Source organism: Peromyscus eremicus, chromosome X (assembly GCF_949786415.1).
Source record: "Peromyscus eremicus chromosome X, PerEre_H2_v1, whole genome shotgun sequence".
Lineage (NCBI taxonomy): Eukaryota > Metazoa > Chordata > Mammalia > Rodentia > Cricetidae > Peromyscus > Peromyscus eremicus.
The window spans coordinates 50,093,118-50,108,434 of record NC_081439.1 but is presented as its reverse complement, the minus strand read 5'-3'; the positions used below and the strand labels follow the sequence as shown (position 1 = coordinate 50,108,434).

Sequence of the window (15,317 nt, the reverse complement as noted above, 5' to 3'; positions counted from 1 at the left end):
ATGAGTTCCCACTAGTTTTGTTTGGTTGTCTCTATACGTTTCCACATTATGATCTTGATGCCCCTTGTTCATAGAATCCCTCTTCTCTCTCTTCGACTGGTCTCCTGAAGCTCAGCCTTGTGCTTGGCTGTGGATCTCTGCATCTGCTTCCATCAGTTACTGGATGAAGGCTCTATGATGACAGTTAGGGTAGTCACCAATCTAATTACTGGGGTAAGCCAGTTCAGGCACCCTCTCCAGTATAGCTAGTAGTCTAAGCCGGGGTCATCCTTGTGGATTTCTGGGAACTTCCCTAGCATCTTGTTTCTCCCTATTCCCATAATGTCTTCCTCTATCATGATGTCTCTTTCATTGCTCTTCCATTCCGTCACTGTTCCAACTCAATCATCCCATTCCCTTATGTTCTCATCCCCTATCCCCTACCCTCCAATACCCCCCCTGACCTCCAGTCCACTCATGGAGATCTCATCCATTTCCCCTTCCCAGGGCGATCCATGCATCCCTCTTGGTGTTCTCCTCTTTAGCTAGCCTCTCTGGAGCTGTGGGGTATGTACTCACTTATAAGTGGAGACTTGCCTTTTGAACAGCCTCTCTTTGCCTTGTCCTTGCCAGCCGTTATACAATCTGGGATGAATCAGACATGGCCTTGTTCATCTGGAGTAGGCAGACAGATTCCTAGGACAGTGAGCAGTTTGTGCTAAATGCTGGAAGAGTACAGAAACCCCTAGAGGCAGTGGGAATGGATTGTGCCCTGTGGGGCAAGATACAGAGATGTAAAGTACAACTGAGGCAGAGGAGACAAGAATGAAAGCTCTAAACAGTGAGAGCATCCTTTCTCTCATGTAAACTTACTATTTCCCTCACACAGATTTGATGCTTTCAAGCAGCATGTGGAGTAGATCAAACAGTAACTGCTTAAACTGCTTTCCAGGGATACAGAGTGAGTTAGTAATAGCACTGGACACACAACACAGTTATTTTAACAGTCTCATCTCACTAATCTTCCATTGTAGCTGATTTTCTGCTAGGCAAGGTACCATCATTCAAATGCAGTCTTGTAGTTAGGCACATAGGCTTTGGAGTGATTCTGAACTTGGTTCTGCCTCTTTGGATAAATTACTTCTAGTTTCTCTGATTTATGATTTTGAACAGAATCACAGCTCATCCTTTATAAGTTCATTGTATTAGTAGAAAACAGGAAATATGTATTACTACCTGGAGTACATGGTATATCCAATATGAAAATTACGTATGCAAAGTTTACAATGTGATGTGTGTATTCATAACTACTTATGAATGTTAATTTAAGTATTCTTCACAATATCTAAACAAATTTGTAATGTTACATTCTCAAAATGAATGAAGAAACAGCCTTTAATCTCAGCTCCCAGGAGGCAGTGGCAGGCAGATTTCTGAGTTTGATGCCAGCCTGGTCTACAAAGCAAGTTCCAGGACAGCCAGGGCTACACAGAGAAACCCTTGTCTCAAAAAACATGAGACACAATGAGGATATATTAGTTGTTCAAGGTTAGTTAGCTCAGTGAGCATAGAAGTATGTTTTTTTTCTCAGCATTTTTTTGTTGTTTTTTGTTTGTTTGTTTGTTTGTTTTTGTTTTTCGAGACAAGGTTTCTCTGTGTAGCTTTGTGCCTTTCCTGGAACTCACTTGGTAGCCCAGGCTGGCCTCAAACTCACAGAGATCTGCCTGCCTCTGCCTCCTGAGTGCTGGGATTAAAGGCGTGCGCCACCACCACCCGGCTTTCTCAGCATTTTTTAACTCGGTGTTACATGCAGCAACTATTTAAAAATAGGGTTAGTATGCCCCTACCTAAGAAAATGTTGACTATTCCCCCAGGTCTGATCATCCTCAGTTCATCAAATGGTAACTTTAAAAGTCATCCTGGAGTCTGGGCATGGTGGCTTATACCTATAACCCCAGTACTTGGGAAGCTTCAGGAGGAGGATTGCAAGTTCAAGATCACCCTGAGCTATATAGCAAGTTCCAGGCTTGCCTGGACTACATAGTAAGACCCTGCCTCAAAAATAGTCATGTTTGTCATCAACTTGTATTATTAGCCAGCTTTTTTGCATTCTTTCACTTTATACATACTCAAAGTGGATTATGGCACATCTTCCTCTCTTGTATGCGGAACAGCCAACTCTGAGGAGAGGTCTGACCCAGCCCTATGCATCCCAAGTCTCAGTGCTAGTATGTCAACTCAAGAAGGACTGCTTGTTTACCTTTGTCTTGGATACTCTTGTAGCTAAATTTGGACCCTAGAGTTAAGATGGTATTTTTTGAGCTGCTTTCAAGTTCTGTTATTAGAAAATAATCCACTGAGATCTCCTTTTCTTTCCAGTCCCTCAGACTAGAGGAAATGGTACAATTAAGGATACCATTTCCTGATGTCACTCTGTTTTAGAGGATTATTCTGCCAGAGCTATTTGCTTTGATATTTTCGAAGTGTATGGACTTATATCTTTAATCCAGACTCGAACTTTGGGTATACATTTAACTGTAAAGGTACCAGAGCTGGTACTATGGATATTATTCTGATATACCTCATTTAACAGCTGGTGAAACAGACCGAGGGAGAGGAAAGGACTGGACATCTAGGCACTTTTGGTGCTAGAAGTAATATAATTTATGATAAAGAGTAAAGGTGCTCTCTGAAAATAGAGAGATTAGGATCAGAGTATCTATAGCTAACAAGCTTCATGATCCTATCCTATCACTTGACCTCTTGGTACTTGAAGATGTAAAATGGGACCAAGACTGTTTATCTGACAGAACTTTTGTGAGGTCCAGATGAGATAGTAACTAGCACACTATTTGACCCATATACATCCCCTGGAACGATAAGTTCTCTTTCCTAGGCCACTGCTCATTTCTTCCATTTTCACATAGGCTGAAGCATGTGTGGTAAACTTCCTGATTTTATCATAAAATATTTCCCCCCTTATTTCATTTTTACATGGAAAACAGAAAATTTTCTACTACCTTTTCAGGCTTACTCTTGAAGTAAGTGAGAGGCCAGGTAGGAATTGAGAGACTAGAGCAGAAAAGAGACTCATAAACGATACGAAGGAGAAGAAAAGAGAATGCTTGCCTGCCTGTCTGCCTTGCTGGCTGACTGACTGACAACTGACTTCCGGGTGTCATTTAAGTTTAGAGTAAATAAGAATACAGGAGGAGTGGAGGGTGATATAGAGGGGACGGGGGACTGACTGACGAAGGGATGGGTCTTATTTAACCCCACAGTAAATAAGAATATGAGTCTTCTCACCTACAGAATTGTAAACCTTTTAAGGGAGCCCAGAAGTCTCTCTGTTTTCCTTCATCTCCATAATCTCTTTTTGGCTACCTCCCACTTTAGTCTATGCTCACCTTTGGGTATCTATGTGTATGGAATTGTACCGCCTCTACAATTGTACTGGCATCTCTCACCATCACATGTCCTTCCTAGGGAGAGGACATCTTAGACAGGAGCTCGGAGCTGATCTACACTGGAGAGATGGCCTGGATCTATCAGCCCTATGGCCGTAACCAGCAGAGAGTCTTCTTCCTATTCGACCACCAAATGGTCCTCTGCAAGAAGGTAAACTTAACCTCTTCTTTTCTGAGAGAGATGAGGACCTCAGGAAGCACTATAAGCTCTGTCCCTTTCATTATCCCCAGGTTTGTAAAGAAATAGGCAAAATCTGCCAGAGGAAATTGGCAGCAGTTCTATATCAGAAGCACTGGTATGTCATGAAGATCATAAGCAACAGTGATGCTGAGGTTAACACATTTTGTCCCAGTAGCATTTATGTCTTTCCTTCATAACTCCTGTGGTATTCCTTCTGAGCTCCTTGCACACACGATAGTCAGCAAGTTTGGACCAGTGTTAAAGAATATTGTGGCATTTGTATCTTACTTAGCAAAGAATAGCTTCCAAGAGTACCTTTCCGCATTCCCACTTGACTGGGGCCACTTGCCCACTTCCTACCTGAGGAACCAACAACACATAGGCCCTCCGTGCTACAAGATTTTCCTTCATGTATCTATCAATTTCCTATACAAAGTGCATCATCAGTTCCCCCCAAACTCTCAATCATGCTGTTGCTGGATATCCTGTCCCCGTAAGCCCTTTGAGGAGATATCCTGTACTTGTTGTCACTGATCCTTGGATACCTCTGTAAATAGTGCTTTCTTAGGCACTTCTCTTTGGCAAAGAGGGATAGCATATGTTCCTCACATAATCTCTCCTGAGGGTTTCTAATGGGATACTGTTCCTCCTTTTGTAATAGGAGGCTCAAACCAGTGTTTTCAGTAAGATTTGTTTGGGAAGAATTTTGACTCACAGAAAGTGAGGGAGAAATCAGAATACCCAGAGTGACTTTCAAAATTTGTTCTCATTCTTGCCTTTTTCTCTGTTACATAGCTCCTCTTTTTTTTTTTTTTTTACATTGTGGTCTCCCTTACCAAGTAGCAAATGCCCCTAAAGAGGGGTGCTCAGTCATGACATACCAAATTAAACACTAAGCAGACATCTGGTTCACGTCCCTTGCTCTATGTGTGCATGTGTGTGGTGTGTCCTCCATTAAATCGTGTTGCGTGTTTGCCTTTCACAATCAATTGAGAGAGTAAATTGAGCTTAGATTCAAACTGCCTTGGTGCTTGTAGATAAACTCTGAATGCCATATCTGGAACCAATAGCCTGCTAGTTAATTAGGGTAGTTATTTCAGTCTCGATCTGACCCTGGAAGAGAAAATCTATGAATGAATCTGAGACTCTGCAAAACACCAATGTCTCTTTTCAGCTCCCCTAGCTCTTACCAGAAGTTTCGTACAAACCAGGAGTCAGAATTTCTGAAGATTAGTAAAGGCAATAAGGAAGTTCTTAGCTTATTAGCCATGTCACCAAAGGCATTTGTCTATTCTTCCCATTAATGTATGTTCATGCTTAGAACAACAGAGGGAGAGAGAGGCAAAGGAAGAGGAAGAAGGAAAGACTGGGAGGAAGAGGGGAGAGAGAGAGAGAGAGAGAGAGAGAGAGAGAGAGAGAGAGAGAGAGAGAGAGAGAGAGAGAGAACAGTTATTCCGGTTTATTTCAGGGTTCCACACTACCTGCCCATATTTCTTGATTTTTACATCTATCTCCCAAAGATGCAGTTGCTTTAAGTAAAATGGGTAAGTGAAGCAGAGCCTAAAGATAAAGAAAAAGAAAAAAAGAGATGGTACAGTATGCTCTATTTAGGAGCGAAGGGGCAGCAAAAAACTAAGATGAACTGGTGTGTCAGTTCTAAGGCAACTAGTTAGAAAGACAATGGTAAGAAAGATGTGGAAGTTAAGGGAGGGCCTCTGAATTCAGAGTAGCCACGTTGGAGCACAGGAAAGGCTAACAACAGGATGGCAAAGACAATAGACACCTTGTTGAAAGCATAGCTTCTCTCAGATGAGAGTTTTCTTGTTTTAGTGAGGTCATCAGCTTTCTCTCCAGAACAAAGCCAGTCTAGAGTTCAAGACTCTTAACTCCACATACTTGGATATTCTTAGCACAGGCTTCCCAGGATTGAAAAGCTACAGCCTTGTTAAGTAAAGACCGTTAATAGTATCTGATATTTGTATTGAGTCCATGGTTGAGGATTTCCTTGTTATCTACCATAAACCTTTCTATTTTCTATTGATCAAATAAGAGGTAAGCCCCAAAATAATAATGTAGTGGAAAGAAGGTATGCAAAAGAACAAGGTATTTTGTCTGCCAAAATGTTCTTACCATTACTGCAAAAGAGTGAGTCTTAGTAGCACTGGGTGGGGGCGGGTGCAGGGGACCAACATCATTCTGGAGTTGAAGATAACCTTTGACAAAAGAAAAGATGGGAAAGAGTAGACTGAGGTGAGTAAGGATTCACCTCTGGAAAACAATTTAAATGGATGCCTAAAAGCTGAGTTATTTTTTTTTCATTAAGAAAGAATGAGCTAGTCAACAACTAAATAATTGAATATGGCTACATTATCTTTCTGATAAGCTCATATTTAAAAAGAACCCTTCACAAATTTATCAGGAATAACACAAATAATTTCGTAAATACTAGAAGGCTAGTTTAAAAATCTTAAAGATAATATTAAAGATTTCTAAATACCTGAATATATTAAAAATAAAGGATGAAAAATAACTGATAGTTTCACAGGACTTTACACGAGACAGAAGTTTTAATGGTAACCGAGGAACAGAAAGTCCTTTACCAAGAGGAATTGAAACCTAAAGGATATGAGGTTACAATAAAGTATCTCACTGCTGTGAATTTTCATTTTGAGAGCATACTCTGTGGCAGTCACATTTGCCTTCATGGGACCTGTAATCTAATAAAATTTAGTGTAACATAAATATACATTTTTATATGTTGAAATAACCCTCAGACGTGTCTGGTAGAATTGCTTTAGGCAATCGTGGCAATATTATAAATAATAATGAAATCTGTGATAAAACTATAAAGAAGAAAATACACCAGTATTCAAAACAGAAAGCTATATTATGGAAAATATAATGAATATGAAGTAATGATGAATTGGCATTATTTGAATGTCTCTATGATTCTATTTAAATAACTTTATATTCATTAATTTAATTCAGTATTCATAACAAATTTACCAGGGAAATACTGTGATTATTCCTATTTTAATGATATATGATATTGAAATACAGAGTACTTATATATTTATCATGGCTGATAAATAATGAAGCTAGGAATTAAGCTTCAATTTTTTTTCATTCCTCAGGCTACAGGTTTACCCAAGAATGTGCACTTGTAAGGCAAGTTGTCTACCACTGAGCTATGTTCTACAGCCATGGAGCCAGGGACTAAAACTAGTCAAACTGTCCCAAGGTTCTATACTAGTGACTTCTATGTCACTACTTCCATTAAGCTTGTCCAAATTTTGTAGTTGATTATTAAGCAGTCTAAATATTTAGGGCAAGATTAATTGACCATGAGGGCTCAGCATTTGTTTCTAAGAAGAAGCTATGATGTTTCAATAAGAACTCTATTTGTATTATACCTGTACTCGATGATAAGACTGAAATTCACAGAGAGAATCTGTATTTCAGGGTAGGAATCGTTTGTTTGTTTTACTTTGAGACAGGGTCTTTTGCACCTCAGCATATCCTAGAGCTCATTATGTATCAGAATGTAAGCCCAAACTTCTGATCTCTCTTGCTTCTACATCCCAAGTGCTGAGATTGCAGGCATGCAATGCCAGGGATCAAACCAAGGGCTTCATGTATACTCTACCAACTGAACCAAATCCCCAGCCCCAGGAATCTCAATTTCTTTCTGCTGCCACTTTAGATTCTCGCACAGTTTCCTTATAGAGACGAGAAACAAGGAGTGATATATAAAGTCAAATGGTTCTGCTCTTAAATCCTGGTTTTAACATGACTATTATTTCAAGCAAGCAAGTAACTATTTATTTCATGCACCTCCATTATATCACCTATAATGCAGGGAGAGCAATCAACAGGATTGTTATGAAGAATAAATGAGATCAATGCATATAAAGTGGCAGTTGAGGGACAGGACTGTTAGAGATGCATGTGAAGCTTGTTCATCCCCTACTTTCAACAAAAAAACATACTATTGTAAATTGGTGAAGTCCCCATCAGTAGATTTACTCAAGTGTGGACTGAATATTTATCTGCTACAGGTAACATGGGAAACATTTAAATATTCAGTCTACTCTTTAAAATTCAACAACTAATGTCCACCTACTAAATTTCTGTGTGACTCTTCTGATTCCTTTAACTTGCAGCCAGTTAAACAAAACCTTGCCTGTTTTGTACACTGGGACTTGGGATTGAATAAAGCACTCCGAAGAGTTTGAACAGTGTGTACAGCTTGTAGCTCGTCTTGCAGAGGGAAGGATAAAAGAGGGTACTTTTAAAATAGCAGTTATAATACACATGAAAGACACCAGTAGCCCCTTTAATTTCTGTTCCTTTTCTTTCGTTGTCATTTTTTTAAAATTGTAAGACCCCTTTGTTCTCTTTCTTCTTATCCTAGGTACTGGCTGCCTCTGCTCCTCTATTAATTTAGTTTTGTGTTTTGCTGTTTTCTCTCAGATGTCATTATTTTGAAATTATTTTGATGTTGTAGGAATAATTCTCCATATTTTGTTTTTGTTCTCCCTGTTCACTGTTTACTGTGGAAGAGAATAGACCTCTTTATCCCATTATCCGCCAATTTTCCTACACAGCTATTATCATCCCAAGCAACCTTTTCTCTGCATTCACTGTTCTTACTTGTGCTTCTGCCCACACGTTCCATTGTCCGCTATCATAACTGTAACTGCATTTATGTTGCTTTCATAATATTCTGAGAGATAAGAACTAAATTACATGTAATGATGCTGGACAGAGGACTTTTGTTCAGGGAAGTTTGTGCATTTAGTCATTTCTTCTTGTACTGAAAGGACAGAATTGCAACAGGAGCCATTTGAAACAACTCACATACAAAAGTAGCAACAAGAGGGAGGGATGGGGTGGAGAGATGGCTCGGTGGTTAAGAGCACTCACTGCTCTGTGGACGACCTGGAGTTCAATTCAAAACACCCACATGGTGGTTCACAACTACCCATAACTCTGGTTCCAAGGAATTCAGTGTCCTCTTCGGGCCTCCTCATTCACAGGCACTCACATGTTTCAAATACATAAATTCAGGCACACACATATACACATAAAATAAATAAATACGATTTTAAGGAATGAGACAAGGACAATATAGGAATAAGATAAATAATGGAGTTGAAATCAGAAAATTGGATACTAGACTCTACTTACCTCTTACCAATCAAGTCTGTGTTAACCAGTACTTTTTAATCTATTTTTTCCTTTATTTGTCCTTTTATTTATCTATTTTTATCAATTTTATTACTGAACTAGTAATAGAATACATTTCAGAAAGGCTCTAGAGGGAAGCCATGATAGCTAGTGGGAAGTGATGGAGTATAATGTTAAAAGCATGTCTACTACAGCCAGATGAGAGGGTACCCATTACTTTTCTCCAGTGAGCTGTCTGAATTTAAATATGTTTTCTCTGCTTATAATTATTCCTCATTTGACAAAATAGGAATCTAAAGGAAGGCATGAAATTTAAATGAGGCTGTACAGATAATAATTGCTGGCACATTGTATTTACAAAATGTTAGCAATTAATTCAATTACAGTGAATGTCATGTTGGTAATCATTCACTTAGCAATTTTAACTCTAAAGCAATATATAATATATTTCCTAATAAAAGGCACAGATTTTAGAGCCAGATGTTGTGGACCCAAAGCCTAGCTCCACTGTTTAATCTTAACTAAGTTCAATAGGGGCTCTATATCTATAGTTCCTTATAAAATGCAGCTACCTACCTTGTAGTACTTTGTCAGCAATATTTAAGTTGACAAATGCAAAGACGGTAGGATAGCAGTTGGCATATAATATATGCTCTTTAAGTGCTTGCTAATGCTGTTGTCATTGTTATTTTTATTTTGACTGTTAAGCATGTGCTATACATGTTGGAGTACAGTAGTGACCAAAACAACCTTACCCTTGTCCACATGTATTCCCCAAGATCTGGATAGAAAACTGGAGTCTTCTAGGCTGGGGAAGAGTAGTCATGACCCCCTCTAAAGAAGTAGAGACAAACTTACTGATAAATAAATAAGGCAGGCTATAGTACTGAACAGCTTTATACTCCAGATTGTAGCATCTGTCACTTGTACAAAATGTCCTGTGAAGTCTTGCTAAATCCTAGGATTACCTAGTGGGATCAAGTTGAAATATCTGTGAGCCGTTTGAATTATGTAATGTCAGGGATTAGGATAGTTCCTTGCTGGAGCCACAGGCTATGTCCAGGAGCTTGGTTTCTACCAGCTGTTAAAACAATCCTGGAGAAGTACTAAGCTCTTTATGTCCCATGACTTGAACAAACAAAAAGGGAAACTGAGAAAGGCTCATGTCCTCTTAGAAACAGTAAACTCCACTGGACAAGGAAGCTGTGATCCAAATATTGCCTACCTATTTGTATCATATTATCACCACACCACTTTGGAGGCATCAAACCATGTAATACCAACAGTACCACAGGCACCTAGGACTCAAGAAGAATTTATTGTATTGCTATGTTCAGAAGGCCCAAGAAACCTCAGAAACTGCTTTTCTATGGACAATACCTAAGTGAGGCAAGTTCAAAAAAGACAGAGTGCTGAGCGCAGTCTAAATGAACACATGGAATTAAATGCTGTAATTGGTATGATGGTTAAGTGCCAAGTGAGTAGCATTTAAGATCCTTTGTAGTTAGTGGTAGAATTTATACAAGGGGAGCCACAACAGTTAGAATGTCTAATCAGAGAACATTTCTTTGCAGAAGACTATGTGACTTGACAATGAAGGTTAGAAGGATTGAAATAAGAGAGCTGGTTGAGAAGAAAAGGATACATTATTGTGAACCCAAGTAGATTTGTGGTTTGTATGAGTGGGCTAGCAAGTACTATTCCTACCTAAATGCCTGTCAAATTTCTAGAATCAGTGGCCATGTAAATTAAAAGATATTGAAACTTGTCTTTTCTTTGACCCATAGTACTTAACTGCTCATATTTGGCTTGCTTGGACAATTTAAGTTGCAAGAGTCAGTAGAATTTGAAGGCTTATCAAAAAGGATTCTAAAGGAGCACAAAAGTTCAAGGCTACATTTACTGGACAAGGCTGGCTTCGTAGGATTGAAACTTTACGTTTAAGTAGGACCTTTGTAGCTATTTAATACGATAAGGTTAACTTTTCTAATTTTACAGTTGCAACAGTTGAGGCTGAGAGAAGCTAAGTGGCTTGCCCAAGGCCACACAGTTAAACATCTAGAACTCAAATTTGAATATTTGTGTTTTATTCATATTCTTTTCACTATCCCATGCTGTTCATGGCCTTTGCTACCCATTTTGATTGGACTTGCCCGTAGATCATTTGTAATCGTTTCTATCATATCCCTATACTTAGCTTATCAATAATATGGTGCCTGAAAACTCATATTGAACCCTCTATTGAGCCACAAAGAGAAAAATTTAATAACACAGAGTTTTAACAACACATCACTCTAATCCTTGTTCTTCTGCTAAAGAAAGAATATTTCCTTGTTCCTTTGTCATATATAAATATATAAATAAACATTAGGATATTAAGATTGATACTGGTAATGGAGCCCCATGATCATACATATTATTAAATTTTAGGAAATTGCCAAAGGCGTTTAAGATTGAAAATGATCATGAGGCACTAGTTTGGAAGAGGGGAGAAGGAATCTTTGGACAAAGGTTAAGAACCAGGAAGTTGAGGTTGTTAGTAGTTTAGGTTGTAAAAAGTTTAGGACAGCCACTCATGAAGTATGCTGTCTTTCCAGGTCTATATATGCCATATTATCAACTGTAAGGGAGAATTCAAACCATACCTCTGTATATTTTCCCACATTATCCTCCTTTTGTCAAGTCAAGGATGAACATGAAATTTAAAATGGGAGTGTTTGGGAGTCATAGCTTTGCATAGGGTGGAAGGCTCACCAATACTTAATATACCATTTAAAATGCATGTAAGTAAGTAGAGAAATAAGAGCACTATGCACAGACTTAGGATGAGGGTCTCATCAACTAGAATTAGGATTCATTTAATTCTATGTAAATGAGTAAAACAACAACAAAAGAGAGAGAACACTGAATTTGTACATATCTATTACTTTGCTTTGCTAATATAAGATCATAGGATTCATCTGTGTTGATATATGTACCTTCTTTACTCTCTTTTAGCTACTTTTCCTGTCAAACTAGCTTTTGTCCCCAAACACCACGTATTAAAGTAGTAGATCCATTACAGTTTACTCTTCCTGTCCAACAGTCTATGACCTTCTTGTAACTCTCACCATTGAACTTTCGTTTAAAATTTTATTCTCGGTCTCCTGCTTAAGTTTTTCAGCACATTGCAGCAAGCTTATTTTATGCTTCTGGTAATGATGCCAAGTTTTTAGAAGAGGAAAAATTCCCTTGCTGGTAGTGCTTTGTTGCATACTTCTTTCTATTGCTTATAAGCAGCTTACATGCCACAGATTGATGCTGGGCTTTGAAACAGTCTTTGGATGTGGGACATCTCTTAGAGCACCTATTTAACCAACTTGTCAGTGTCCAGCTGGTCATCTCAGTGCATATATTGAGACCATAAATCTCCATTCATATTCCAGAATAATGACAGTGTTTGTGTCCTGCTGGCATCCACTCTGCCTATACTTCTGACAACATAACCTTTCTTCCCACCTAGGACCTAATCCGGAGAGACATCCTATACTACAAAGGACGCATTGACATGGATAAATATGAGGTAATTGACATTGAAGATGGCAGAGATGATGACTTTAATGTCAGCATGAAAAATGCTTTCAAGCTTCATAACAAGGAAACAGAAGAAGTTCATCTGTTCTTTGCCAAGAAACTGGAGGAGAAAATACGTTGGCTCAGAGCTTTCAGAGAAGAGAGGAAAATGGTACAGGAAGATGAAAAAATTGGTAAGTGACCTGAGAGCAGAAAGAAAAATATAATTGTAAAGAACCTTCCATAGAGGGTTCCGATTGATTTCGTCTTTCTAGAGTCAAAGGGAAGATTTTTGGTGCAAAGTGACCTAAGTCACTATGGTGGTTCCTTATTATAGGTCTATGTTTGTAAATACCAATAGGTATGAGTTATAGATTGTTCATGTCTAATATCTATTTTCAGATAGGAATATTGTACCAAAATCCAATTCCAAATTCAATTCTCCCCTGTCACACACATATGTTTTAACAAACAAACACAAAGGAATCATGCATCCTGTTCTGTAATCTCCATAAATTCACAGATCTTTCTGTCTCTAGGTGTATGAGGAGGATGTGTTTTATGAAATGATTTGTCAATGCAGATTTGGTAGAATTATACCAATGAGATGGATAGCTTTATTTGTTTGTGTTGCTGGGAATAAATGCCAGAGCCTTGTTCATGTTAGCCAAATACTCTGCTAATGAGTTACATTCCCAACCTTTAGCCAACTTCAAAGGCAGAAAGTAGCAACATAATTCTGATGAGGACCAAGGCAGGGTGTGGTAGTTTGAATGTAATTGGCTCCCATAATCTCATAAGGAGTGGCACTATTAGGAAGTGTGGCTTCATTTGAGTAGGTATAGTCTTGTTGGAGGAAGTGTGTCACTCTGGAGACGGCTTTGAAGTCTCATATATGCTCAAGATACCACTCAGTGTGTCAGACATCCACTCCCTGTTGACTTCTATTCTAAATATAGCCAGCATCATGTCTGCTTATGTGTCACCATGCTCTCCACCATGATGATAATGGACTGAACCTCTGAACTGTAAGCTGCAACTTCAATTAAATGTTTTCCTTTATAAGAGTTGCTGTGGTCATGGTGTCTCTTCACAGCAATAGAGACCCTAACTAAGATAGAAGTGATCTTGTTTTATTCAAAAACCTCAGGTCTCTTTCAAGTTACAGTGGTTTTTTATCCTTATACTGGGTTCGAGAAGGCCAAATTACATGTATACATCTTGAATTACATTGATTTTACCAGTGAAAACTGATGTCTAACAGAGTTAGGCTATTTAGGCCTTCTCCATTAATGTGGTAGTATTAGTCCCTGAGGCAAAGGCATCTGAGTATTTAATTCTTGATAAAGTTACTTCAGATATTAACTTATAATTAAAATAATATGCACTTAGTCATCATATTCTAGAACTATTTAAAAGTAAATTACAGAAAATACAACAGTATCAAAAACAATGACCACTCATTTCATTTAGATTCAGAATAAAACATCCTTTTTGGGTTGAAGCAGTTTATATGGCTATGGTTTTGTGGCTATAGATTTGTAGCTTATTAAATACTATGTAATATCTTCCTAAAGGTCCTATTTCTATAATAAGAAACATGTAATTGCAGTACTCAGAAGATGGAAGCAAGATGATTCCAAGTTCAAGGCCAGCCTGGGCAACATCATGAATTCAGGCCAACCTGAACTATAGTGGGAGTCCATTTCTTTAAAATGAAGGGCCAGGGATATAGCTCAAAGATAAGTACTTCCCTAGAATACACAAGGTCCTGTGTTAAATCTCCAGCACTGAGGGAGAGGCAGCAAATAAGATAAATCAACCTTTCTAATTCCTAGAAAAGTTTCTTGTTTTGCTCCATGTTTTGTACAAAAGAATTGTACCTTAAAATGGTTATATGTTCAATGTTGCAGAAATTGCCTCTAGAAAAATATGCTTACCTGTTGAGTTCCGGCACAAAAGTGTTCTTATATCATGCTAGGGACTGAAATGACCCAGAGTGAAAGATGGATGGCCAGAAAGACAGGGTAATCCTTGTCTTCCCTTATCTTAAAGTCCACATTGAAAACACACTTAGAGTCTTATTAGAGTATTTCCTTTTAAAGTACAAGCACAGCATTGAGTCATGATGTAGAATGATATTGAGATACTGGCTGTTCGACCTATCAATGAAGAATCTGAGTTCATAGATCCTGCATTAATTAAAAGATCTCTGCCATTCCCTCTGCCTCTAGCACCATATCTCCCATACAATGCCCTACTAATTTGTGCCTTCAAAGATCTGCTTCTAATGAAAAGCTTCCATAAATTATTTTCTGACAGGCTTATGTCATCTTTGTTTTGTTTTTAAATATGGATTTATGTGACTTTTCCCCTAGTCTAATTACATTAAGTTAGAAAATTGCAGAAGATACTGAGCAATCAAAAAAAAAAACACAAAAAGGTGAAAATCACAATACCATAACACTGTAATAAGTTTTGTAAATGTTTTGATATACTTCCTTCTAGTATTTTCTTACATATATTTCAATAAAATTGTGAGAATTCCTATTACTCTTTCTCTCACACCCATCTCTATAAATGCAATTTTTATCCCCATTTTTCATTTCATATTATTTCATTAGGATTTCTACCAATCATTTAATGTCATTGACTGTCATGTATATTTAACGTAATTTTATTGTTTTTTGTGTATTATTTAATTATAAATCTTGGCCATGATAAACATTTAAATCATAGTAGAAATATATCAAGCATTCTTTTGCATTTCCTCTCTTTTGTTTTAATCAGAGTTTAATGAATAATAGTAGTTTTAGTCCTGAATAAGTGACTAATTTTTATTAGAAAATTGGGCCTGGTGGTGGTGGTGCACACCTTCAATCTCAGCACTTGGAGGGAAGAGGAAGGCAGATCTCTATGAGTTCAAGGCCAGCCTGGGCTACAGAGTG

General features: G+C 38.0%; 1 protein-coding gene across 2 annotated transcripts in view; it reads left to right on the top strand.

The window, feature by feature from the left end:
- Positions 1-15,317, top strand: part of Arhgef9 (Cdc42 guanine nucleotide exchange factor 9) — a 97,212-nt gene that overhangs the window by 67,730 nt on the left and 14,165 nt on the right. For both annotated transcript variants that reach the window (XM_059250135.1, XM_059250136.1), the window contains exons 6-7: positions 3,466-3,597; positions 12,320-12,563. In XM_059250135.1, coding sequence (XP_059106118.1) covers positions 3,466-3,597; positions 12,320-12,563 — 376 coding nt within the window. The remainder of the gene's footprint in view (positions 1-3,465; positions 3,598-12,319; positions 12,564-15,317) is intronic.